Here is a 26,768-nt window from a genome sequence, read left to right on the forward strand (position 1 = left end):
AATAGAGCGACAGCGTAAGTGAACGGAACAGTACATGGTGGCTAAGAGACAATTATCTTTGGGAATGGCCTTCATCCAGGTGATAAGTCTGCAGCTGCATCTGTCCAGAGCGCACACACCTCACCTGCAAGCAGGTAAATCCTCTGCTGTTGCAGCGTGTCTATGCTGAAGAATGAAGCTAAAACTAAAAGTCTTCTTGCTGGCCTTACTTTATATTTGGTCACCTATAAGCAAATGAACTAGCGAAATAATTTCATAGGAATACTATTATTATGTCTTTAAAAAGGCTCAAGTAATTTCCTTTTTAGTCTGACAAAAAGGAAAGTATGTAAAAAGTCTTCATCCCCAAATGTAGAAGACAGAAGCGGCTCAGTTTCTAGACATCAACTCAGCAGTTTTTAATCTCTCTTGAAGTTCACTCACTTATAGCGAGTAACTTGAGACATCACCGGTATATGTAACACTGGGAGGACTCAGTTTGCAGATGCACGGTCTGCTGCTAATAATCTTTGTCAGCCAGGTATACAGGTCTGGCTTGATAAGGTGTTTAAATCCTCCATAGGGAACAAAGCATTCTTCATTCATTCTTCTTCACTCTGTTATAAGCTCTTCATATACAATCTGAAGTCAAACGTATTTAGTTCCAGAGCAATATCCAGTGACAAAACCAATAGTGTTTCAATATTACGTACAAGAAGAGTACGGACCGCAAAATAACTGCAAGGAACAGTCGCATTATTAATAAGACATCATTAAGCCAAACTGAAGAGGATACACAAACAGCAGCAGGTGAGTAACCTTCATAATAGGTAGTGCTGGGCAACGATTCAAATTTTTAATTGCTATTAATCGCATAGTTATGCGCAAAATTGAATAATGAATTCTAAAGTTGTGTATTGCGAATTCTTTTAATTTAAATGTACTGGTATATACACTAAAGTGCAATAACATGTGGTTTGCAAACACTAAACAAATAAGGTGCTTTTTACCTGCAGTGTTCCCTTTACACAGTAGCAATAAAATATTTCTTGTAAACATTACTTAAACATTAATGTAATAAAATCAAATATTAAACCAAAGCTATTTGCAACATTTTTCTTTTATCAGGGAGCAGCAGAAACAGTCATGTTCCGTAGCAAGTGTCCCTGTCAGAGTGAGGTGAAGCGCTCGCCTCACGAAGCACGCTCGCCTGCTGCCAAAGCTGAATTGTCTTGAACTTTTTGTACGCGACGCGCAGTACAAATCACTGGAAGAGAGACTGATCCTCGCTGTTTGTGAGTTTCCAGAATCTATTACTCTTTACTAAATAGGACATAAACAGGAAGGGAATTCACATGGCAGAGCATCCCAGCAAAACTAGATGAAGGCCGATCAGGTAAAGTTATGAAGCCTCTAATTTTAACTTAAGTTAAATAGGCTGCAGCTGTGTAGCACACAGAAGCCGTCTGGACACCGAAGCGCAGAGCGACCCCGCGGGGCCAAGCGACTACGTTGTGATTTTAAGAATGTTCCTTAGACAGACATCTTCCCCAACACTAATCGGCATGCAGCGTGTAGCTATCCACGCTATCCCCCCCCCCTCCTGTGACCCATGGTTTGACTGGATGTATATTCAGAGCCAGTGAGCAGCAGACTTTCAAAATAATAATAATAAAAGCTGCGTTAACGTGCCCAGCCCTAATAATAAGTTAAAGAGCTCAATAATAAACAAAAGTTGTTCCATACCGTCCATATAGGTTTCTCCATGGGTGATTTTGTGGTTCTGGATTCCTCATAGGCGCTTCCTTCCCCTGATGCCTGAGGAGACCAATTACACAATTAATTTTGATGTCTACAAGATGTTCTGACTATTACATAATTATCTGAAACTGCTCTTTTAAATGTGTGTGTGTCCGTTCATTAATTCCACTTGGTTAAATTCAAGTCAGCTTTAAAGGAATGTAGCAAATTAGGGCAGTGTGTTTGCAGGATACCTGTACATATATTTTAACTACACAACCTCTATGCTATCTGTGCCCTGTGTGACAGTATTACTGCACTATTTTAGTGGTCTGTGTTGTCTTTATTACTGCAAATGTGTCTTTGTTGTATCAGAAAGATTACAATACGGTAAGTAGGTCTCACATACTCCCGTTAGACTCAAATCTTCTTGGTAAGTCAATACCTGTAATGCGTCCTATATACGGCTGTGTGTGAGGTTATCATTTGCGATAAAAGACACATCCTGAAATCAGAAACCCGCCATTTCCCCAAAGAATGTCATTCTCCCGTCTAATCCAGGCAACATCTAAAGATCTGCTGACAACAAGCGGTAAAATCTTCAACCTTGTTCTGTCAGTAAGGGCAAGGTTTTGGTGGTCTCATGAGGAGAACAGCTGCGAAGGCAATGTTTTACTAAATAACATTTAAGCCTGCTGATGGGCTGCAGTGAGACACCTGTGTTTGTGTGTGGGTGGTCATCTGTTGCAGATTGATGATATTGATGATTTATGATGTAGCATGCTTCAATAAACCAACAAAGCCCAGTAAAATGTCATTATTTGTATTACTTCAGGGCGTCTCTCCCCTAACTTAATTATTGAAGCTAGTTAGCCAGACATGCTAATGATTGGAGCTTACTTTAGACAGCTTACTTTAACATATAAACACTTGCTCATGTGTTTGTGTCTTCATGTGGTTTTGGATAGACCATCAAGTGCTGTTTTATCTTTCTAACATACAGTATTTCTTCTTCTTTGCAGTCATACTACAGCATTTCAATCACATGTAGTCTGTTGTGCTCATAGTGTGATTCGCCGTCACTCACCATATCCGAGTCATCCTCATCCTCTTCACAGTGCCTCTCAGCAGCACGGGGGTCTCCCACCACCCTCAGCTCACCGATCACCCCCTGTTGTAAAACAAGGACAAGGTGTTTTTATGTTTGATACATAACAATTATGTTAGAACAGCACTTAATGGTCCTCACACACACAAAAGATGTCTTTATTTCAACATGCACGGGTGCTTATCTCTGAACTTGTTGCTAGGGTTTTGGTGATATGTTTATAGGAATTCCCCCTTTAGACAAAATCAGAGGGGCTATTGATGTCTCCAGTTTTAGCCTGTGAAGTGCCTCTATCTCTGTCCCGCACACACGATCTGATACATGTTCCCACACAGGATCCTCGCACAGATAGCAAGAATGCTATCTCGCAGCCTATCAAAGGGCCATTAGCTGTGAATAAAGAGGTCGTTTCTCAGCTGCTCAGTTATTTGAAGTTGACTCTTCAGGACACATTTATGTGCTGAGAAAAAAGTCAAATGGATTTTTTAGTAGAGCTTTGAAGATAAATAGCAAAGGCTCTTTGACATTTAAACCCTATACAGGCTTTTAATGGTTGTACTGGCTTCTTTTGTAACTTGTACAGCGTTTAGATGACAACAAATGCTTTAGATCTTCACAATAAATCTGTTTCTGTGCAAGAGATGGACTACTAACTGACTCTGCATTATGTTTTTGCTAGAGACATCTACTAAACAAATCCTATTTCGGAATGAAATTTCCTTTTTATAAATACATAATGTAAATATTTAGATGTAAATGAAGCTCGCTATGGCTTGATTTCATTGGAGAAATTAAATTCACAAGACCTCTCTAGCTTAGGGCCATGCTAGGGTCAACAAATAGCACATGGCCAACAAGTCCTAAAGGAAGAAACAAGGTTAGGTTCGTTTTTCCACATACTGCAAGAGGTTTACAAAATATATTTCTGGAAATACCTTAAATGTGCTTGTGTATGAAAAAAAAACACACCAAAATAAGCAGCTGTCTTCAAACAGAACAATAAAAAAGATTAAAACAATTGTTACAGCAGAGGGAAGACGGCAAACACTCTTATTATGTATGTATTATGTAAGATTATAATTGTCATTATGAATAGAAGATTTTTTTTCTACTTAATGGTGAAGAAAGACAGCCATATAAATGACTGTATCTTTAATGTCTTATTTTCTAAGATAAATATAGAAGATTTGCATGAATTAAAGATATCACCTTACCCCAAGGGAAATAGTTTTAAAGTGTCACTTTAAAATAAATTAAGCAATTATCTGTCTTTTATATCTGAGATAATAATTGTCACACTAGTACTCAGTCATTTTCAAGTCATTTCCCCCAGATTCTAAGTGAATTATAAGAACATAAAACAAAATGCAGTTTGTAAATCCCTAAAGCAATAGTGTCATGTATCAATGTTTACAAAAGCTGTTTTTTCCCACACTTAAATGGCTCAAGGCTTACACAGCGTATTATGGAAACAGAAACCTATACTGTACCTACTGCCCATGTTTTATCTGTTTTACACAATTAGCTGTACACACAGAAGCTGAATTAATAATCACCACTGACTTTAGGCATGCAGTGGCACGTTTTCTCCACGCAGGTAGCCAAAGGCCAAACTACTATAACCCTTTAGAAGCTAAGGTCAACAGTTGTTGGGATTTTCAGCAGTCAAATGACTGAAATAAATTATATTCAGACTGCAAGGACTTCCAATTAATTGCAGATTACTCTCAAAAGATTGTGAGGTGAGGTCAACATTTATGTTATGGTTTAGATGAGGCCAATTTGAGCGATCAAATCATATCAGAGTTATTCAGCCAAGATGTTTCACATGATTAACTATGGAAAATCAAAACACTTTTCCAAAACTTCACTGTCTCAGTGCAGATCGTATTGTTCTAGAAAAAGAAGTAGTTTGGGAATGTGAAACGTGCAGTCTGCTGACTCCAACACATAAATATAGTAATATAGTTGTACATGTTCACTGCAGATGCATCATTTAATTATCTACTATGAAAGCTTTAACAAAAAATAATAATCATTTTATAATATTTTAATTATTTAATTTCTTGATTTCATGGGCCTGAATATTGTTTTGTTCAAAACAGAAAAGGCCTGTGTACACACCAGAAACTTATCAGGATCGGCTCCTCCAGCTTGCCCAACAAAGACCCCAGCACCGGCCTCCAGCTCCATCTCGTCCGGGGACCTCTCAATGCGCATCACCTGAGGGTCTATGTCACAGTTGAGGTAGAACATCACCTTGTCATCCCTTACAGCGATGGCAAATCGAGTCCAGGTATCCCTCATAGAGGGCACAAGGAACCTGGCGGCCTCATACGACTGCTGTGAGTCAGGCTCTGTGTAGTACAGGATGACATTCTGGTTGCTGCCCTGCACGGCTGACAGTTTAACACCCACATACATGATCTGCTGTGAGGCATCTGTGACAGAGAAGATGACGCCACCCTTGTCAGAGGTGGGTTTAAGGTTGAAGATGAGGGCGAAGTCTCTGTAGAATGGGTTCGGCAGGTGGGCACGGGCCAACTGGCCCGTGTTGGCATCGGGGCCGAAGACAAAGCCGGGGCTGTTGTCAGGCCCATAGATCTGGGTGATCTCATTTGGTGGAGGATCCCCAATCAGCTGTAGCAGGGACACTGCACTGTCTTCTAGAGGGGGAGAGAAAAAGGATGTAAGGCCACAATATGCTTGAAATATGTTGGAGGTTAGAAGGGAGGGCCGCATGGCAGGGTATAATGTTAGACCAGATTATATTAGGCTGTTGGGGGTTGACTTGGAGTGAATGTGCCTGATGGATGCTGATAATTGCATAGGTCCTTGTTGTGCTAAAACAAAAAAACAACAATCAACAGCGTAATTTGTCAGTGACGTAAAAAGCATCTACACATTTCATATTATCTAAATGCTAAGTTGACACAACTGCCTCCAACCAAACTGTAGACTTTTCTGAGAAGCGTTGGCAAAGCAACTCTGCTCAGGGGACCACAAGCAAACAAACAATTCATAAACCGAAATATGGAAACAGTTGACATCCACCCAAAAAAGGCAAAGGCTGAGGCTGGGAAAAGCAGATGACTTTAGCAGACACTGGGCCTGAATTCCAAAGACAAGACCAGCTAACGTCAAACTTCTACTTCCTGACCTAAAGCGAGATGTAAAAGCACAGTCTGGAAGATAGAGCACAAGAAGATGTGACCTGAGAGTTAACTTCACACTTGAGAGTACACAGTATGCGTTGAGATGAAAACCTTTATATTTCTGCTGTGTCGTATTTCATTTCTAAAAAAGGTTTAAGACTTATTATTGAACGTAGTGATAGAAGGGTCTGAAACAAATATGTCAGAAGAGCTAAAAACACGCAGAGCTGCTGACACTAGATGTGATCTCCGTAAATTACCATAAAAAATGTTGAATTTATTTCTTTTTTTGACTCCTGTGTGCAGAATTGGGTAAATATGGATAACTATGCGTCACATTCCTGAAGACACTAAAAACGACAATAAAAAAAAAAACAAAAGACTCTTCCAACTTGTGTGACATCCGCTAAATGTCACTGCTCCAGGGCACGCGGGGACCAACAGCTGGGCCCGCTGCATATCTTTGCTCACTCTTCCATCACCCTGGGTGACTCTGGCGAGGTCAGTGCATAATAATTGGAGGCAAGAATACAAGGAGCACAAAGACCGATGTGTATTCATTCACATTCATGGTGGAGACAGACTAAACTTTTCTGCTTTGATCAAAAATGATGTTTTCTCGGGTTAAAAGAGAACTCACAAAAATCACTGTTTTGGGACAACACTTGACGTAGTTTCTGGTGCTTTGAAGAAATGCTTTGTTTTACCACCTGGTGACTAATGTGAGAGCTCTATTGCTCGGTTCAAAGCCTCCCCACTGCCCTGAGTACTGGAGATCAGTGGGGTTGGCGTTTGGCTTTGTTGAGAGCTTAAACACACGAGGTGTTTGGCTGAACCCGGGGTCCTGCTTTTCGCTGTACAACCAGAAACACGAGCCTGGATATTCTGCACGCTGTCTGAGAACTAAAGACGCTTTCATATAAATCTGAGCTGACAGAGGACCCAGTCAAGCTGTAACAGGACAGCAATAAAAATACTTTCCACTCATTTCTGACAAAGATTCATCACTAAGTGGATTGCACATTTTAATTTGTACTTATCTAATCATATTCTGTTCATGTCACCAGAATATTTAAATGAAGCACCGATAGGATAAAAATGTGCCAGAAATACCAACCAAATCTGAAAAAAGCACATTTAGATAAGTGATACACATGTAGAAAAGAAAAGAACAAAAATAAACAAACTCTGCAAAGTATCCTCTCTGGGTCACTTCACATAACATTTATCCAACACAACATGTACAACAAGCTTTTTAAAAGCTTATAAAATCTTGAGACAAACAACACCTCAGAATAACATTCTGATCTAGCTAAACTAGAAAATGTTAACTGGTATTATTAGTCCCAGAATCAGAGCACCTTAGGTAGCCTGTAGATCCCTGACTCCTGAACAGAGGGCAGTTAATAATAAACATTTGCACCAAGCCAAACAGATGTTTACTCAGTCAGAAGGAGAAACCTCAAGGGCCTCGTCAGTAGGCCTGTGCTCACATGTCTAAACCTGGCTCGCTTTTATGTGCAAAATCTCTGCCAGAGTAGGGTTGAAAAAGGGAAAACTCTGTAGTAACTGAGCAGTGAAACCCATCATGTTTTAATTTGTAATCCTCCTGCTACAGGTACTGAAGCTGACATGTGAGCTAAAACAGAAACACTTAATAAGTGAGCGTGTATATTCACTTTTTTCCAATGAAAAGTAATGATGACTTTGTTCTGAATGACATTTGTAGTGAAAAATGTCCCTACTATCTGCAATGTACTTCAGTAATTTGCAAAAGACATTCAAACTGTTAAGTTAGCAGCTGGACATAAAAAAGATTTAATTTGTGTTAAACTTCATGTTCTAATAAATTGGAATGTGAGGCGCATCTCTCAAAACAGCCTGGTTGTCTCTCAGCAGGCAGCATGTATGACAATCTCTGTATCCTATAACTCAAACATCTGATTTTCTCATAATCTTGCCAAATAGGCAGACATCCTCACACATGCACTCACGATCCAAGCTTCCCAAACCTCTCATTAGAGAAATATGTCACCTATGAGTCATCACTTACACCGACCAGATGTGATGATGTGATGTTCAGAATTGACCAAAACAAGAGACACATCCGTGTGAACCAGACGAAAAATATTCACGATTTACTACAAATCTAAAAAAGGATTCTGATTTATTTGTGCAAATGCCTATGAAGAAAAAGGGAAAGCTCTGACATGTAAATAAAGACAATTTCATTACCGGATCTAAAGCAGATGAAAAGGTTTGACCTGCTTTAGGCTGGCAAAGGAATGCTTTTGCTGAGGCCGGCTCAATGTGCCTACATTGTCAGCAAAGGGCCAACCAGGCATTCCCTCTCAGAGATCAAAAATCGTTGGATATACAAAAGCTTCACCATTAGCATTTTAAGTGCAATCTCAATTCAGGTTTTCCAAATAGCTTTTGTTAACCAATGACGGCTTCAAGGCCCATCGGGCATAGAAAAAGACGGTTGATGAATGGCGCGGTGCTGGGTTTATGGTTCTAGTTTGTCTTGTCAAGAAGGCCGCTTACTGACCAAGAATGCAGCACTTCATTTCCAAACATTCCAAGATGGGGTACAAGAGATGGTGATACCCTGTTGATAAAGCTGTATATACAGCGTGAGACTGTATATACAGCTTTGTGAAATACAGGATCCCGTATAATCCATGGGAAAACATTTGGACATCTGGACTGTCCCAGAAAACATTTTACTTTCACAGACTATGCTTCATCACCACTTAAAACATCCCTTGAGGCCTGCTGACAGGGGTAATGATCTCTCCCGTTGCTCTGCAAAAAAAGCTGGTCAGTGGTCTGACCTTTGAGTGTCAGAGTTCACCCCTGGAGAAATGACTTACTATCCCATGATTGTTAAAAAAAATCTACAGTCATTAAGCAACATAAACTATTTCTTTAGTGCTTGTTAGCCTATTAATTTAAAAGTGAAGTTAATTAAATTTAGTCACATGATTTGTGATATCTGCTTATCTGATCCTGTTTGATTTTGTGGTTTTAATGTATGTCTGGCTACTACTACAGAATTAAAGGGGAGTCATTTTAATGTTTATATTGTTAAATCATTGTAATTAGTGGAATCAATCGTTCATAACTGTATCTTATGAAAGTAGATACGGTACGATGATTACTTTGTGGAACATAACAATGGAACATAAAATATATCTTGTAACTTCTCTAATTGCTTTGTAACCATGCAAGGTGTAAACTGGAAAACAAATATGAACACAGGATGATCTGAATATCAAGGTCTATATATCAAAACCATGAATAAATGGTCCTTTCTTTCTGCAAAAGATATTCTGAACCTCTGGGCGAGTAGATGCTGACTGATGATGCAGAATGCTCGGAAAAGATATCAAGCCAAAAACCACATCATAGTCCAGGAAGGAGATTCCATGTCGGCTCGCCCTGAAGACTGAGCTGTAATTGTCAAACCACAAAAAGGAAGATGGGTCTGCCACAAGCTGTGCACTTTACTCTTTGGGGAAGGAGCAATATGATACTTTTCAAGTTCTCAACTACGTTCTCTACCTGTAAGTGACAAAAACCTTCAATGGAAACATGCAGGGTAAACACACCCCTTCTCACATCTCTTCATAAATATGTCTTTTTGCAACTGGAAGAAAATAGTATGTGTGATATTATAGGCACAATGGAAATGCTTCTAAATAGGTTTAGAGCCCATTCAAAATGTTGAGATGGCACTGCTCTTCAAAATCTGACACTCATTAAGTGTCACAATCCAGTATGAGACATCCCTGTACTGTGTTTTGCAACGCTGCCTCATCAGTTCTCATTTCGTGCAACACAAACCAGAGGGGGCAATGAGTTTCTGGCAGCAAAGACATCAGACCACACTGTGCCCATAATTGGAACCCCCCTGAGAGCCCACTCAAAATGATTCCCTGGCAAGCAGCAGGCTGGAGAACTAGAGCCAGCTTAGGGCCTTTCTGTAATGAGATACAATATCAATCTCGGCTAAATGGCACCGTGATGCTACAAATCAGTGCCAGACCACCAAACTGGTGTACAAGCCACAAAACACAAACTAAATGTACACAGACATTCAGATTCCACCAAAAGAGCAGAGTATATCTTAAGAGAAAAACATCCTTTTCATCTTTTAGACCACCACACATGTGACAGGATTCTGTTTAATATCAATCACAGAGCCTAAACTGACAGAGAGAACTGGAGTTTATCATACAGGATATAGTTTTACCGTCAAGAACTAACCAAAATAAATTGCAGTTGACCTCTAGACCCTGATATGAATGACTGCTCATCTTTCAAGTAGGAGACTGGTAACCATGGAAAAACATCATTAAAAGGGCTATTGTGCCCTAACAATCCTGTCTTGCCCCCCCCCCCCCCGTGGTACATCTGACAGACTACTTACAAAGTTTCCATGCACACACAGCTATCTCTGCCATCTTCCCACAGTAATATCCCACATACACATATCTATAGGCTACATTCACATATTTTAGTCTATAATTGTTCCACTGTTTTTCGTGCCCCATGACGAGGGCCCTTAACTTTAATTTCATCCAAAATACCAACTCAGAAAATGTAGTATATCATGACACATTCTTGCATGACAGGTCATAGTTAAATTATGTAGGAGTGGGGTGGTATTAAGGCCCAAATAAAAAAGAGAATATGAGTGCCCTCCTCCCACACATCAAGCAAACACAGCTGCAGATAGTGAAAAGCTTCCCAGACACTGCATAGTAGTGGTTCTGATCTGTAAATTTAAGAGTCAAAGAACTCATAAGAGTTCAGTAAGATGCAGCAGAAAACAGCCCAAGATAGCTGTGGAGCCAATAACCTGGGAAATAACGGCACACATTTACAGAGCTTTGTAACACATTATCTTGACTATTGATGTGTGACCTCACTCAGCTTTAAGCAAAGCCCACCAACCTGTTAACAACTTTTAAAGATTTACCAATCTGACCACTGGCTGCTGCAGTAAGACATCAGCATAGGCACATGAGTCTTTTAGCGAACAGAAAACATGTGACGTTAGAATGCTCCTAGACAACGTTTGTCAGTTATCTTCAGGATCTGGATGCAAAGACACCTCATAGAAGTAACTTAATAGCAAAGCAATATGTCACATCAGCCTCCATCACTTTAACAAGCAGTGTCCACTGGTAGATATTTGCCATGGCTGTGTTTGAATGAGCAATATCAGATGGTCCTGGCTGCAGTGGCTTTCTGTCTATCCAAGAATGATTTAGAGTGACTGAAAGCTCTCCAGCGATACCTTAAGGCCACTTTAACAGGCAATACCCAACATGCATGCCTTGGTGGTGAACCAGCTTCTGAAGAAACTTTAAACCCTGTCTTCTGGGTGTAAAGTTGGTAACAAGATCATTTGCCTAAGGTCAGTCTGCTGTGTTTTGAAGCCTTTTTGTGCTTTTCCTAACACAGGCTTTTTGGAGCAGTTACAATCGTGTGAAGTGTTAAGCTATGCAGTACCCGGAAAGCTAGCACTTTTGTGTCATTTACAACAAGACTACATATGAAAGATAGCCCTTATCCCCCTGATTAGAAAACCACACCATGACCTTGCACACCAACCACATAGAAAGTTGAAACAATTCAAACAAACACAAATCTATTTGGGCCCAGACGCATCACTTAGTCCTGGAACCAGAGAGATCTTGTCCACTCGTGTCTGTCAGTGAAGCAAGCTGTCAGAAAGATAGTGAAGCTGTAAAAAGACACAGTCTTGAACTCCCACTGATGTGAACTGAGAGTGGAGAGCAGTACAGTAACCATGTAAAAGGGAATGGCTATAAAGCCATTCATAATTTGAGGTGCAGCTTGCTCTCATAAACAGATTTTCTCATATTAGATTGTTTGATATACGACACAGGATGTTCTCACATGGATCCGCACGCAGGCTGTGGCTCAGGAGGTAGAGCGGGTTGCCCGTTAATTGGAAGGTTGGCGGTTCAATCCCTGGCTCCCCCGGTTGCGTGTCGAAGTGTCCTTGGGCAAGATACTGAACCCTGATTTGCCCCTGGCGGCTGTTCCGCCAGTGTATGAGTGAGTGTGACTGTTAATTTCCGTTTGAGCACTTAGGCTCAGTGTATGAATGTGTGTGACTGGTGAAGATGTAGTGTAAAAGCGCTTTGAGTGGTCGAAAAGACTAGAAAGGCGCTATACAAGTACGGAGCATTTACATTTACTAATAGCAATGAACATCTGAGTCATTTTCCTAATTATTTTTAGGTCATGCATTCTCCTGGTTAGTCTCGGAGAAAACAACTCAAATGCACACTAGTCCTATTAATGTTTAGAAGAATAGAATTGCATCAACCAATTTAACCGTAAACTACAGCATAACCACTAGTTTACTGGAATTTTTGAACATTAGAGAAATTCATATAACTTGCCGTTTTGAAAGAACCATTTCAAACAACCAATTCACTGTTCTGGTATTTGACCTGAACTATTCATTAAATCTAAATGCATTTTTCTCACAGTAATTACAGGCACATGAGATGCTGCAAAAACTGAATTACACTACAACACTCTACTGTAGAATATGCACACCACTCCAGATAAGATAGAAACAAGTGCCTTATACGGCGATTCATTCTTTTAACATTTTCTCCTGTTAAAATGTGTCACCTGAATCCAGAAACATTCCAGCTGTGATAAATTATTTTGCTTAGCACAGTTGTACAAACTGACATCACACTGAAAAGTAACTGATGCAAACATGACTGCTTCCCATGCATGACAACCTAATATGTCCATTCCTGGACAGACAAATGCACATCAAGTTGCCTGCAAGGCTGTCACTGTCAAAAGAGACATGCAGTTCTAGATGCCATTATTATCTAGTGTTGCATGCATAAATTGTTTACAGAGGACGGAACTGTCTTTTGCAATTTCAGATGTCTTAAGGCTAGTAGAATGGCACACACATAAATAATTATATGTAGAAAAAGAAATGTTATATGGTTATGTTTTCACGTTTCCCATCTTTTATGTGGCATGTTATGCTTGAAGTTTGCTTCTCACTTCTTAATACTATGCACTGTGTATCTGTTGATGCTATCAATGGTGGATAGGATATATAGAACCAAGCAATTATTAGTGTATGTGTGTGTGTGTGTGTGTTATAATGACTTTGAAGTAGTAATTCACATGCAATCCAAAAGAAGAGGGAAACACATTCTGTACATGCAACACTGTTAAGTAAAGTGCTGGCATCGTGCTTGTTAGGCTGTAACCAGAACTTCATTTTCAAAACAGGATTAGCAAACTTCAAGCATGCTTATTTTTCTTTTTAAGTTATTTTGCTGTGCATGCGGACCAGGACATTGTTAATGTCTGACAGGGAAGTAATTATTTTGGTTGGGTGTGGGGTATTCGGTAGTAGGTGGAAACACCAGACAAACTGGGGAGTAGGGATACTGAAAACTGGTTCAAAATGAATCCCCAAACCAGGATTAATCTGAACCAGTGATTACCTTTCTGATTACTAAGTGACAAGCACTGATACCCATCATCCTCCTCGTCTGGTAGAGTGTGGCACTCCACAGGGAGGCGTCCCTCATCCAGGAGTGTCCAGCAACTGTCCCGCAAGACTTCGCAGACGCTCCGGCAAGGCAACACCGGCATCGGGACCAGAGAGCCACACTTTGGTACCAAGAGAAGGCAGAAAAACCACTCCAAACTATAGTGGCAATGTGACCTCAACAGCCATGCCCATTTGTTAAGGAGCACCTGGACTTCCTCCACACTGCTCTGATTGAGGTAATTGGGCACAACAAACCTTTCCCCAACCATGGAGGAGCAGAAAGGAAGAGCAGTATCTAGCAACAAGCATTGTGGGGATTCTATCACCAGCGTTGATTTGGCTAATTCTGTGTGGCTTTCAGCTGTTGCCCGCCTACCTATAGCTGCCTGGCTAATTGTGGTTGCTTGGCTAGGCGCTTGTTCACTTACTGATGGTTGAGTAGCATCTAACATGTGACCGGTCATCACATTCTTGTTAGTAGCTGATGCTTGACTAGGCACTTGAGGTTGTATAGCTAAGGGCATTAAGGTAGTGTCTGCTCTCATGTTAGTTGTTTGTGGTTGGGTAATTAACATTTTTTGGGTAGTTGTAAAAATTGCCTGGCTAGCAAATGAAGCTCGTCTAGTCTGTAAAACTTGGTTAGGTAAAGCTTCCTGGTTAGCTGTTGATTCACCGGCTGGTAAATGAGTAACTTCCACGAGTTGGTTCTCCTCAGTTACCTGGGTAGTTTCTAGAGAGTTATTGCCTTCAACTGTAGTTAGTAAATCTCCTGGGAAGTTTTCATGAGAATACTTTGTCAAATTTAAGTATTTAGCATTCCAATTAGAGCTACCGTTAAGATTTTTATTTCCTTTAGTGTTATTGGGAATTTCCACAGAAAACTCAATATTTTGCTCTGATTTTGTGCTATCAAGTGTATGGCCCTCATCTGTTCTCTTACTAGTGATCCAAGCACTCTCTTTGAACATCAATTTTAGTTCATTTGTGTGGGACACTACACTGTCTCCACTATCTAACCCTTGTTGTTGGTTTTCCTCAGAAACCCCCCGTGTTTCAAAGCCAGTTCCCCTCCTAGTTCCAGCTCCTGTTGCAAATCCAGATTCAGATCTGAACTCAAGGTCAGTCACTAGACCTGACCCAGGGTCTGATGTCAAATCAGACTGAACCCCAGATCCAAGTTCTGATACATTTCCTCTAAACCTTAAATGATCAGATGCTCCAGAACCCATACCATTTAGTGATGATGTTCCATTACCAGGTTTAAGTATGCGTGATGAAATCCGTGCTGTTCCCTTTTCCGATGCACGTACGTTCTCCAGTTCTGGTGTAGGTATAGTGGTCAGTTGAGGAGCCTTGGTGGTCTCATCCCAAGTCTGCACAAGTTTTTGGATCATATGTACCTCATCAATTATCTCCGCTCTAACCCCTGCAATATTCTCTGATGGTGGTTCTCCACTACCTGCTGGGCTGCCAGACCCTTCATGTTCCACTGTTGGGGCCAAAGTTGTAGAATCAGTCCAGGACCAGAACCAAGCATCAGAGTAGACTACCCACAGGGCCAACAAAAACAGAGCTCCAATCTGGGTCCTCATCTTAGGCATAATGTCAAGTCTTGACCACGTCCACCCAATTGATCAGGCTCCCAGGGTGAATTATGACATCTCCACACAGCCACTACACTTCTCACACACACTTTCCAGCTCTGTCTTCACACACACTCCACTAGGCACAGAGGAAAAGTGAAGAGGAGTGCCCCATTCAAAAGAGTAAAGGGGGAGAGCAGGAGGAGGTGTGCGCTGTATTGGCTGCCCTGGCAATATTCCCTCTCCTAACTCCTCCTTCCTTCTCCTTCTCCTTTTGTCACAGCAGTGAAAATCTCCTGCGGACTGATAGCCTTGCCTTTCAGTGTACAATACTGATGCTTTCAGTGTTTTACAGAGAAGGGCAATTTGTTCCCCTTGACTCATCCTCTTTGTTAAAACATGATAAGAAATCAACAGATCTAGCAAAAAAACCCTGCAAACTCCACTGCAATAATGTAACCGATTATTAAGCAAAGGTGCTGTGGTATGTTAACCTGTTTAAATATAATCAATTTAAATAGTTGTTGTTTTTTTACAGCGATTGTATTATTGCATGGGATCAACATAATTCAAAACTACAAAATTTAAACTAAAGAAATTCAATCCACTGGATTTTAACAATTTGTCTTACATTTAGATCAAGATAGTGTCAAATTTGAGACATTATTTAATGCAAATCCATCAGTTTATTTTCTTTATTTTAAGTGGGATGTACCCTAAACCTCCCTGCAAACATTGTGCCTGCTCTACATGGTGCCATTTATTGTTAACTTCACTTCAGACCCCGATTTTCAGTGCTCTAAGTTACACAATAATCCAGGCCTCACTTTCTTGTCCAGACTGGTTTCTCATACTGAAAACGTGATCAGTTGACAGAGACCCTCTGCTAAAGGGAGCTTGTTGATTAAAGGAACAGGAGGTTTGTACAAGTGTCTCTCTAATAGCACCGGGGTTTAAAATGAAGGCAGGCATTTTGGGTGTGTTACCTCAGTTGCTAATAGAATGAAACTCGAGACCCCTCTAAAATCTCCAGACGCTTTTGTTGAGATGCATAAAACATAAGCTTGACAACTGAATCCTGTAGTTCACTGTCATAGCCTGGTGTCACTGATGATCCCACTGACCCCTGTCTGCAAGTCTCCACCTTTATTTGGTCTAATAAAGGTGGAGAGGGAGCACCAAAGAAACTGAAAGGTAAGATGGAAAATATTGACAACTTGCTAAAAGAAAAATGCTGAAAAGTGGATCCATTAAACTGAATACAATGCAGCTGCTATCAATTTTTTATTATGCTAAAAATTTTATTAAAACTGCAAAGACATGTTAACTGTATTAATTAGTTAACTTTGACCTATTAAAGAAAACAATACAGTACATCTCACTTATTTATCACAAGGCCAAGCTATTTTTGCAATTTTTGCCCTGAAGAAAAGTTCAATGAAAGAAAAGTAGTGTGTATTCATACAAAAAGCACCTTCCTTTTGGGCAAACATGATTAAGGGGCTTGTAATTGTCTTTAGCTGGTGTCTGTCTGACTCTTATTTACAGAACATTTGTTCCTTCAAGGAACAAAAAAGGATAAAAAGTCTAAAGGGGTGATCTATGTTCAGTGACACAATTCTAAGCACGATTACATTAAATGTCGATTAGTTAACATTTTGGGCATTTGTTCATTCTAAAACATGTTTGTTTGTCAAAAATAGACATTTTAATAATAGCAGTTTCTTGAGAAGCAATGCTCTGCAAGAAAGTGACCATTGTGAAAAATTTCAGGAAATATTAAAAGTGGACTGCTGATACATTATCGGTCACAAGCCAACTTGTCTGTGGTAAGACAAACTCAGAGATCAAAGTAGTCTTTAATCAGTCTGTCAACCAAAATAAACACAATGTTTATAGTAGGGACTTAGTTAATAAACCCCAGGGTAATAAACTCTGTGGGTAAGTAATGATTAGCCATAGGGTGGTTTCACACCCACAGTTCATTTGCTCTGGTCTCAATCAATGTGTTTCGGTTTCTTTTCACACAGAAAAATCCAAGTGAACCAAAATGCATCACTAAGAAACATGTGAAATCATTCAGATGTGTCGGGGGCAGGAGCATGAAAGAGGTTCCTGTGTTCTGCATTAGTGTGAAAGAAACAATGCTATGCAATTTAACATGCAAGCTAACGGTCAACACGTTAAACTGAAGAAGTGCTACTGATATGTTAATGGCAGTTCATGGTAGTTGGGTCAGATCACATTTCCACCACAAACAAACTATTCCAGTTCATTTGGAACCAGACCAAGACCACCTCCTCTAAAGGGTCTCGATACAGTTGTTTGGTCCGCACCGATAGATTTACAGCTTTCACATCAGCCCAAACTAACCGTGCTAACCGGACAAACGCACCAGGGTTCGTTGTAACTCTTGCTCTAAAGGACAAAAATAAAATAGCAGCACTTTCTTAAAATTAAATCAGCAATTATTTTCACAGTGTTCACTCAAATCAGCTCTTTTACCTCATCGCTTTCCGTTCTTTTAACTACACGAGATGCCAAATTGTAATAACTCCCAGAATTCAGACAGTAAGAAGAAATTGGCTGAAAAAGAATGTATCATCAGAAGACTCGCTCAATCAAAGAGTTATTATTCCAAAGAAGACAATACAATGGCCTGAAGGTGTTTTTGTACGACAGTGAAAGATAAGAGATTTTTACAGGGTTCGGAAATATTCATACACACTTAAAACATGGGAAACTTGCCAAAAGACTTGGGTGGCCAAGCATACACCCTCTCACTTTAGAACTAAGAAACAGTCGGCTTATTTAGGGAAAAAACCTGGTCTGGAAAATACTTAATTGCACTTAATGAAGGTAGTACATTTGCACTTTTGGAGTGACAGTTTTTTCAGCACTTATCATACTATGAACATACCTTGAACAAAAGTCTGTGTCCCTCTTTTCAACATCCCTTTGATGTCTAATTCTGCCCATATAGGCTGCAAGAAACATTAGGACAACAGGGCCAGAAGATTTCCTGTTTTCAGGAGAGGCATTTGTAAATGAAACAGGTAATTACAGTAAGAACGGTTGACAAGTTTGCACTGTACTGTACATCAAAGACAGAAAGGAGAAATAATTAATGCCCTGTATTTTGACATCTTTTTCTGGGGCTCTCAAACTCAAAGAAGCCAGATAAGCAGTCCTTTTAATAAATGTATCTTGGTGGGACTAACAATTAGAATTTTGCTGTCGTCTGACAAAAAAACAACAGCTGGGCAATTATCAGTGAAGTGGAGTGTCATGGCTGTGTTCAAAAATGCACTTGTGGTTGATTTTTGGAACTTAAGATTTGGCAGAGATCAGATGATTAGTAATTGAACATCATCTTCTTTGACAACAGGGATCCTGGAGACTCCTGTGTCCTGCTGGTCACCTGCTGTCAAACTGCTTAAATAAAAAAATTCAGTGCTTTTGGTACAATTAATAGAATTCCATTCACCTCCATTGTATTTTAGTGGTGGGAGAAATCTTAACGTAAAACCAAAAAATAAAAACAGCCTGAGATGTTTGAGTAGGGGATGAACTGAAATTCCAGTTCATCTCCGGTATCTGTCCCCACAATACACAGACAGAAGTGTGAAACCTAAGACCAGGAATGAGTCTGAGGGCTGAGACCATCAATGGGAGGATGAATGATCGTCTAATTACAACACCAACAAAACCTGCTGAACATAATCCATGAGGGGCCAAAGGCGTCCAATTACCTGTCACTGCAAAGCAGTATTTTATGCCATACTGACTGTCATTCAGATATTGAATTCCATATGAGTGCCAATATCGTCGGTGCTAAATATAACATTTGTGAATAATTTAAGAATACGAGAGCATATGCATGCAACACAATCTCCTACACAACTGGCCTTGGAAAGAGGGAAAGTATATAGTTTCAATTGCGCTTTACAAGTTAACCTTCCCTACTAACCTTAACGTAAAGTTGTACTGCAAGGCAACTCTGCACAGCAAGTCATTAGGACCTGAAGTGTAACTGCTGTACAAACAGAGAGGCATGAAACTAAACGCACATTACAACCCAGGTTGACAATACAGAAACGTGAGGGCCTATTCTCTGGAGCCCTTGGAGCAGCTAGAGGGCCTTTTGGCAGCCCCCCACCCCACACCTTCACTGATGTTATTTCAGGAAGTGGGGGTCGCTGACCTCTCACTGTGAGTCACAGTGTTGTCACCGTCTCTGTGGTTATACAAGCAGTAAGCTCCCAGGCACTCAGAGCTGGAAGTTTTAAATGACAAGCACAAATTAGGATAGCTACGGAGACTCGTGAACAAGCCCACATATGCCTGAAATATACGTAGAGAAACACATACACACAGATAAAGAGGGGCTGCAGTCGCACAGCATGTCACAGCTGAGCAGCAGTGTAAACACACTTGTACAGAAACAAACTGTAGTGAACATATGGCTGAAACACGCCCACGACTCCCCTGCCTGAGCTGCAGCCGTACGGCATGTCACAGCTGAGCAGCAGTGTTAACATATCTCGTAATATGGAGGATAAACTGCTTTTTTGTCAGCAGCAGATTGCGCTCTGAAACATACAGCTTCCATACTGCTACATTACACAGGACACATTCCATGTCTGAATGACAGACCCTAATTCAAATGACATCTTCTCTCACGTCTCCAAGATCTCCTGCTAGTGAATGTGTCTCACTGACTTTGTGAGACTGAGAATAAGAGGTGGGGGGGGGTTGGCTAACAGAAGGGAGGTCAGAAGGTCACAGCTATCAGATCAGGACGGAACGGGGTCCTGTTTCCCACAAATAAAGACTTATCACAGTCCCGAGTGCCCCGCAGGAGCAGGTTATGAGTGAGGAACCTTGCCTGCAGTGTAAGTGCCTGTCGTTCAGACATGAAAGCTATTGTAAACCCATACTGTTCAACTTTCTTAAGCTCATTATCTATGGGAGAGCGGCAGACTAGTTAAAACTTTAGAAGTGCGCAAGAGTGCATTCAGACTGCCTACAACACTTGGGCAAACAGTGCAAAGGGCTGTATTATAGAATTCTGGAGACTTTTCACAACACTCTCCATCTTGATGCTTGCAAAATAAACAGTGAAATATGAGTCCACATCTGTAATAATCTGTTTGAAGCTTTGCCCTGTACTCCAAAAGGGGGTGCTCCTCGAATGCACTTAGGCAGTGGTTCCATTTAATAAAGCAAAATGGAGACAATAAGTGAGCTTTGCTGAACAGATAAACCATCTGAGGAGTTTTAACACCATAAAAGGGAAAATTTTGGATAAAATTAAGGCTATATACAACTGCCTTTCTGTAACATTAGCTTGTCACTCAACTGAAGCAGCTGAGGCACCGCCAGTACATGGAACAATGTTAATTCTACACCGTAGTTTAGACTGTGTGGGTTGTGCTCAGTTTAACGTGAATGAATTACCTGTCACTTTGAATTTGTTCAAAGGTGATTTTTTGAAAAAGTGACAGCCCTACTACCCCAACACAGTGGTCTCACTGAAAAGAATGAGGGAGCTCACAGTACGTTTTTGCTGAAAAGCCCATTGTAGTCCGAAATCACCATTTTTTTAGATCGATGGTAATTGTAACTTAATTGAAGCATTGATCAAGGCCTGAATTAAAGAGTAACTAAGTGGTTTAAAAGAAAATGAATCTATGTACTGTGTCATTCTCTACCAGTGACAAGTGACAACATTGACAGAACCTGTCTAAAAACTCTAACCTAAACTTACAGAAAGTGGGTTTGAGAAGCACAAATGTCGTCACATGGCAAAGGATTGAGATGTCTGTTGAAATCCAAGCAGATACTGGACGGACGGGCAACGTTGTGTTGAAAAGCATTGCTTTCGCTTCATCTTTCATGCGTTTCCACTGAACAATCCAGTATCCTGTAGAAAGTCAGACAGAGCCCTGCAGGGTTCCTCACAGTCCTGCTCAGGCAAGCAGAAACATCTTGGCTATCACTCTGAATTAGACACATTCCATAACAACAGGAGAGTAGCCTGTGGGGCCTATACAACAGTTACAGTATAGAAAAAGGGCAGAGGGTGTACTGTACATGGGGTAGAGGGGAAGCACCCATGTGCTTACTATCTTTAATGCACTGAAGAAATGTAATTTTCTCAGCAAACGCTGTCTCTTACCCAGCAGGGCAGATCAAAGCTAGACTGTTGTTCCTTATATTAATTGGAGTCCTAGAATATGACAACTATATGTTCCACTTAGTTTGAACCACCATGAAATTACCTGGTGACAAATGATTGATTGTTTCCTTTGTTGTTTCTCTGGTTTGAGATTTAATCAAACCCTATGAAACATGTAACTGCTACCCATGTACCAACAACAACTAAGAGTCAATCAATTTATGTAAGTACTTAAAATTGTATTAAGGCGGCTCTCAGAAAATTCCAGTCTGAATCAGCGCTTTCGTCACTCTCAGGCAAAATTAATCACACTCATTAAAGGAATTATTATATTAGGTCTTATAACTTGGAACTACGGCCATGGTTAGAAAATTCCCACAACAAAAGGACTACTCGGAGAGTTCTTGTACATGTAATGACTCCACTAATTAGTGCACTGTCAAGTCAGAACATCCGGAAATGTCTGAACTGTAATTGGCCCACAATGCCTGGGAGGTGTTATTTCAACTAATGACAGACACAGTATTGATTCTTCTGCTTGAAACAAAACTTCATACACTGCAGTACACGGCGAGACAAGCAGAAACTGTAGAGCATTATTCTAAAAAATGTTTTCCGCGTTAATGTGTGCTGGTTTGGAAAAAAGCACTTTTTATACTTTTACATACAAATATACATTTGAAAGTTGGGTAGTTTCTTGGTGTTTTGTGAGAGTTCACACATACACTGGTGGTATTAATAAAAGTGTCAGGTGTGTTTTTAGTAATGCTGCAAAGGAAGAATAGTTCTTAGGCGCCCTTGGGATACACAATCTTTACCACAGACTGATACATACTAAGCAGAGGGCTACAGCTGCATGCCATATAACAAAAATCTGATTGTAATAGCATTTCTGTCTAGTGTATAACTTCACATGCAACAGTCTAGTGAGGAGCAGCTGTGGGAAAATAGCTCCCTCTACTGTCCACAAGGCCAGCCACAACCAGATGCAGTAAAATTCACAACAGGGTGACATGGCTGCCCAAGTCACACAGTCTTGTGTCAGTTGTCTACTATAAACTGATTCATCCTAAACTACATTTAAAATGCAGCCACGATAGGATGAACGCAGTTCTTTATGCCAGTTCGTACAGTTTACTCTCAGTATAGATGGCTCTTGTCTCATGAAGCAGAATATGTGAACAGATATTAAAATTCACAGCGATCTGTAAAATTAACTACTCTTTGACATTCTGTCCCGCATCCTTGCTGCTGCAGACCGCAGCAAATGACAAAAAGCAAACTTACTAGACAGGCGGTGCTCCCCTAACACAGAACACACCTGTGGAAACTCAAACACAGTCTCCATAAGGCCTGTCAACAGCAAACAGCCCCTCATGGCAGATAAGGCACGTGGTCAAGATGCTAAGAAAAAAACATGCAATATTCTTTTAAAAACTCTATAAAGTAAATGTATGCAGTTGTTCACTTGTTCATGATTGTATGTAGTTGGAAGGTAAGAGGGAATGACTGTATTACACACTATCCTTGTTTATTATGTGGCTCAGTAAGATAATAATCTCATTACAATCTGTTTATTTTTATCAGCTGCACCGATGTGGTGGCCGAGCCTCCGGCAGAACTCTCAACGCACCTGCGTTGTTGATGTCAGAGCACAAAGAAAACCCACAAAACGTGTAATCATAGTTATTATGTTTCCTGAATGAGGGGACTCGGCGATTAAGTCCTTGAATGTGTCGGCTCTTTGACATTTAATAGCGCATGACGTGACTTGCAAGAAGACGTATGGATGGATTACAGAATTATCGCCACTGCCAAAGTAAACTTCCTTTTCACTTAAGCAAATATCTCAAAACAGATCGTCTTTTATTTTGTGCTACATGTATCTATCAAAGACACGGGGCAGCGTTTGTTAACAGAACCTATTCTGCTGGTTCACCTGTGCTGTTCACTGTTTTCGTCAGCAGAGGGAGACTAAACCATTGAGGTCTATGATGGGGTTCAAAGGGACACTGACCTCATTACAGTCCACAGCTCTTAGGTCTCAGGACGTTTGTATAGCACATTTCAACAATGCTTTACATAAAACATAAAAGCAACATAGGGCAATATAAAAACACATTTAAACAGAAATTAAAAACAAGATTTAACAGGAGAGTAAAAGTAACAGTGCAGTGTATAATCAAAAGCCTCAAATTCTGGATGCTTCATAACGTAGCAGAAGATCAGACATGTATTTTAGCCCTAAGCGATTCAGTGCTTTATAAACCAACAGTTTTTCTAAATCAATGCTCTGACTGACAGGAAGCCAGGGTAAAGACCTCAGAACTGGATTGATGTGATCCACTTTTTTTGGTCTTAGTGAGGACTCGAGCAGCAGCTTTTCCACACTCTCTATTTTCTAGTCTTACAAGCGTGGTATTTCTCCCCCGGAGATCTTTTCTTACAAGAAACTACATTCAACTTATTGGGTGCAATAAGTAGCATGGAGGTGGACACTGATGAGGGTGGTGGGGGTGTGAGTTTGGTACCAGCAGTGACCAGCTCCCATACACACACACACACAACACACACAAATATCCAATGAGAGACAGGTGGGGCAGACAAACAGGGTGGCCATCCAGGCCATCATAGAGCCTAAATATTTAGTTAAACTAACCTGCAGCCAAGTGCCATGTTGCAAACAGAAAATTTGCATGAGTTCTTCCAACCTCTTCTCTCCAGCACTGACCTCTACATTCACAGATATGGTACTTCGAATGGTAATTTTATTTTATAATGCCCATTTTATTTAATTTTAAATAAAAATAACAAATAATATTAATAAAATAATGTTTTATGTATTTACCACATTATAGTAAAAAAAAACAAAGTTCCATACTGTGTCGCGAACCTGAAAAAATATCAAAAACGAAAAGTCAAATAAAGTTTAAACTGTACAGAATTGCTTAAACTGATTAGTTTCAAAAACCTGAATGTATTTTTTATTTAATTTATTTATCAAGTGCACCCTTCTTTTAAAAGAAGAACCTGGTGAGTCTTTGGGTGAACTTGAAGTAAAGGGTCATCCCACTCTGATAAATCATTTACCTGCTTTCTAGACGTGAAAAGAATGGCGAGGGACTCTCCCACACCTGGAATCCAGACACCCTGCTTGCCAAATATGGGTAGGGTTAGAGGGTCACAGAGTTTAAAATGTCCCATTCAGGTTAGCTACACATTAACTTTACAATATCTGGCTCATAAGACCTGTATAAAAACATAAAAATAGCAACATTCCAACGATGAACATTTGGTGCGGGAGAAAAGTCATTGTATGTGTTTTTTTTGGTGATTGGTGTGTTTTTTTTAAATGTGCTATATAACTAAAACGGATTGGATTGGATTGGATTAAAACAATTTAATGTCAACATTTAGATTGAGAAGAGGGTCGTTAGCAGGCACCAAGTAGATACAGTTCAGAGACTTAGGCTTTTTGGCTGGAGGGTTTGGGGTTTTACTCCTAAAACCTGCTGGGAAAATCTGGATTGGAGGACAAATGAGTGACAGTGTCATCATCTCTTTTGATTAACTGGTGGGAAGATAACCTTAAGCAAGGCACTTAACCTTCAATTTGAGCTGCTGTCATTTATCATTAGGCAGTGATAATGATAAATGACTGTAAGGATCATGCGGGTTATGCAACTTTTATGGATTTCTGTATTGAATGGCTGTCTTTGACACGTTTGTGTGCAAGACACACAAATAAGAGCAAAGCTCCCATAAATACCTCCCATGTTCAGGCTGATCAAATGCAGCCTGAACATTTCTGAGCGTCATCAAACTGTCAGTCTGTTGAAGAAACGAAAGAAGAAAATAGTTCATATATCATTTTTCCATTGATAAGCACCAGTTGAGGTGAGTCTGGAGGTGGAGCGGTTAGAAGAGGAGTTGCGCACACCAGCTGTTTCCCTGTGACTGCCTAACAGGACAGTGCACGGCAAGTCTGAACTTTTCCTTCCTCACATATCTGACACACATGAAAGAGGCCAAGGTGTCTAATTTGGGGCCAAATGAGCCATATTTTGACACTGCATAAAAAATGTCAGATGCCAACCGGAGCCATGTTTAAGAGAATCAGCTAAACAAGAAAATGCTGCAAAACTGAACAGCAGATATGTTGCTGCCACTACTTTTAAACCACTGGCTGAGGATCAGAGGGTAAGTAATTCCGGGTTCTGCAATACCAGCTCATCACCAATCAAAGACAAATCCGAGTGGATGCCACCTGATCAGCTACAGTGTTGTGTTTGGGGAAGGGTTGGCCAGCTGGTGATGACAACGCTGTCATTCTCGCTTCCCACAAAGATGAAACAGCGTGGAGATCGGAAGTCCGGCATTAGGAGTGTTGACTTTGGGGATTAGGATCCATAACCGGATGGGCAGAACTAATTATCCAGATACGTCTTTGAGAGGCATCTGTAAGTGACTGCAGGGAAATGGAAAACAGAACTGACATCCTTTAAATAATCCCTTGACCTTTTTGTTTTCTCTCAGAGATGCTGTGTCTGTTGCTTTGTGACATGTTTGTGCTAATATATACACTGTACTTGTCCCCTGAGGATTAGTTCACGCACATATTTATTTTTGCGTGGGTGGTTGTTGTTTTTATTGTTCCCAGATGAGAACAAGCAGAATGAATGTGGGTTATGAGAATTCCTGTGCATAGTTTGATCTCAGAGAAATGGTGCGCGGAGAGAAACTCCTGATCCTGAAGCAAGAACACCAAGACAAACTAAACTCAACAGTCAGCCTACGCAACCTTTGATGATGGGTAAAGACCCATTTATACCCCTGCGTAGGGTCATCCATTTATACTTGTGCGTCGGTGTGACCACCATTCTGCAATTACACCCCCAAACGCTAGTTGGCGGTAGCGCTACAGCATCCACTGTGTTGACTTTAGCCCTTCGCTAATGTGAATTGGGACTAAATTTTAAACGTGCGGCTGGTATAGCCTTTTCAAATGTTATCGGCCGAATGGATCACATTCTGAAAGTGCAACGAGTCAAATATATTGATCCACTGCGTTTTGGCCACTAGTAAAAGTTACTTCAATGCACGGAGAACTTCCTGTCGGCTCGGAGGCATTGCGAGGCTACCCAACCGACCAATCACAGTGCTTACGGTCGCGTTGCATCGCCTCGACGTGTAGTTAAATTTTTGAGGAGGCGCCCGTCAGGCTACGCTGTAGGTGACGGCTTTGGGTAGGGGGCAACGCAGAGGCTATGCCATCGATTTGACGTAGAAGTATAAATTGCACTTCTATTGCACTAGATTCTTAAAAGGTAAATTAAGTAAGATGTATGACTAAAGGTCAGTCGCCGTGTTAAAAGAATAAACCCTCGTGTGAATAAGAGAAGGACTGGGTGTTTGTTTGGGTTTGCTATGTTCCAATACA

At 40.6% G+C, this 26,768-nt stretch overlaps 1 protein-coding gene across 4 annotated transcripts in view; it reads right to left on the reverse strand.

Moving 5' to 3' along the window:
• The window catches only part of col18a1a (collagen type XVIII alpha 1 chain a), a 78,719-nt gene that overhangs the window by 26,565 nt on the left and 25,386 nt on the right, over nucleotides 1–26,768 (reverse strand). For 2 of the 4 annotated variants that reach the window (XM_046053245.1, XM_046053244.1), the window contains exons 1-4: nucleotides 14,796–15,171; nucleotides 4,952–5,490; nucleotides 2,807–2,890; nucleotides 1,726–1,797 (exon numbers count right to left, since the gene is read on the reverse strand). In XM_046053245.1, the coding sequence (XP_045909201.1) occupies nucleotides 1,726–1,797; nucleotides 2,807–2,890; nucleotides 4,952–5,490; nucleotides 14,796–15,165 (1,065 nt within the window). In that variant the 5' untranslated portion in view covers nucleotides 15,166–15,171. Of the gene's footprint in view, nucleotides 1–1,725; nucleotides 1,798–2,806; nucleotides 2,891–4,951; nucleotides 5,494–14,795; nucleotides 15,172–26,768 lie in introns of those variants that run through there. The other 2 variants (XM_046053247.1, XM_046053246.1) reach the window with 2 other exon arrangements.

This window comes from Micropterus dolomieu, linkage group LG07 (assembly GCF_021292245.1).
Source record: "Micropterus dolomieu isolate WLL.071019.BEF.003 ecotype Adirondacks linkage group LG07, ASM2129224v1, whole genome shotgun sequence".
NCBI classification, from domain to species: Eukaryota; Metazoa; Chordata; class Actinopteri; order Centrarchiformes; family Centrarchidae; genus Micropterus; species Micropterus dolomieu.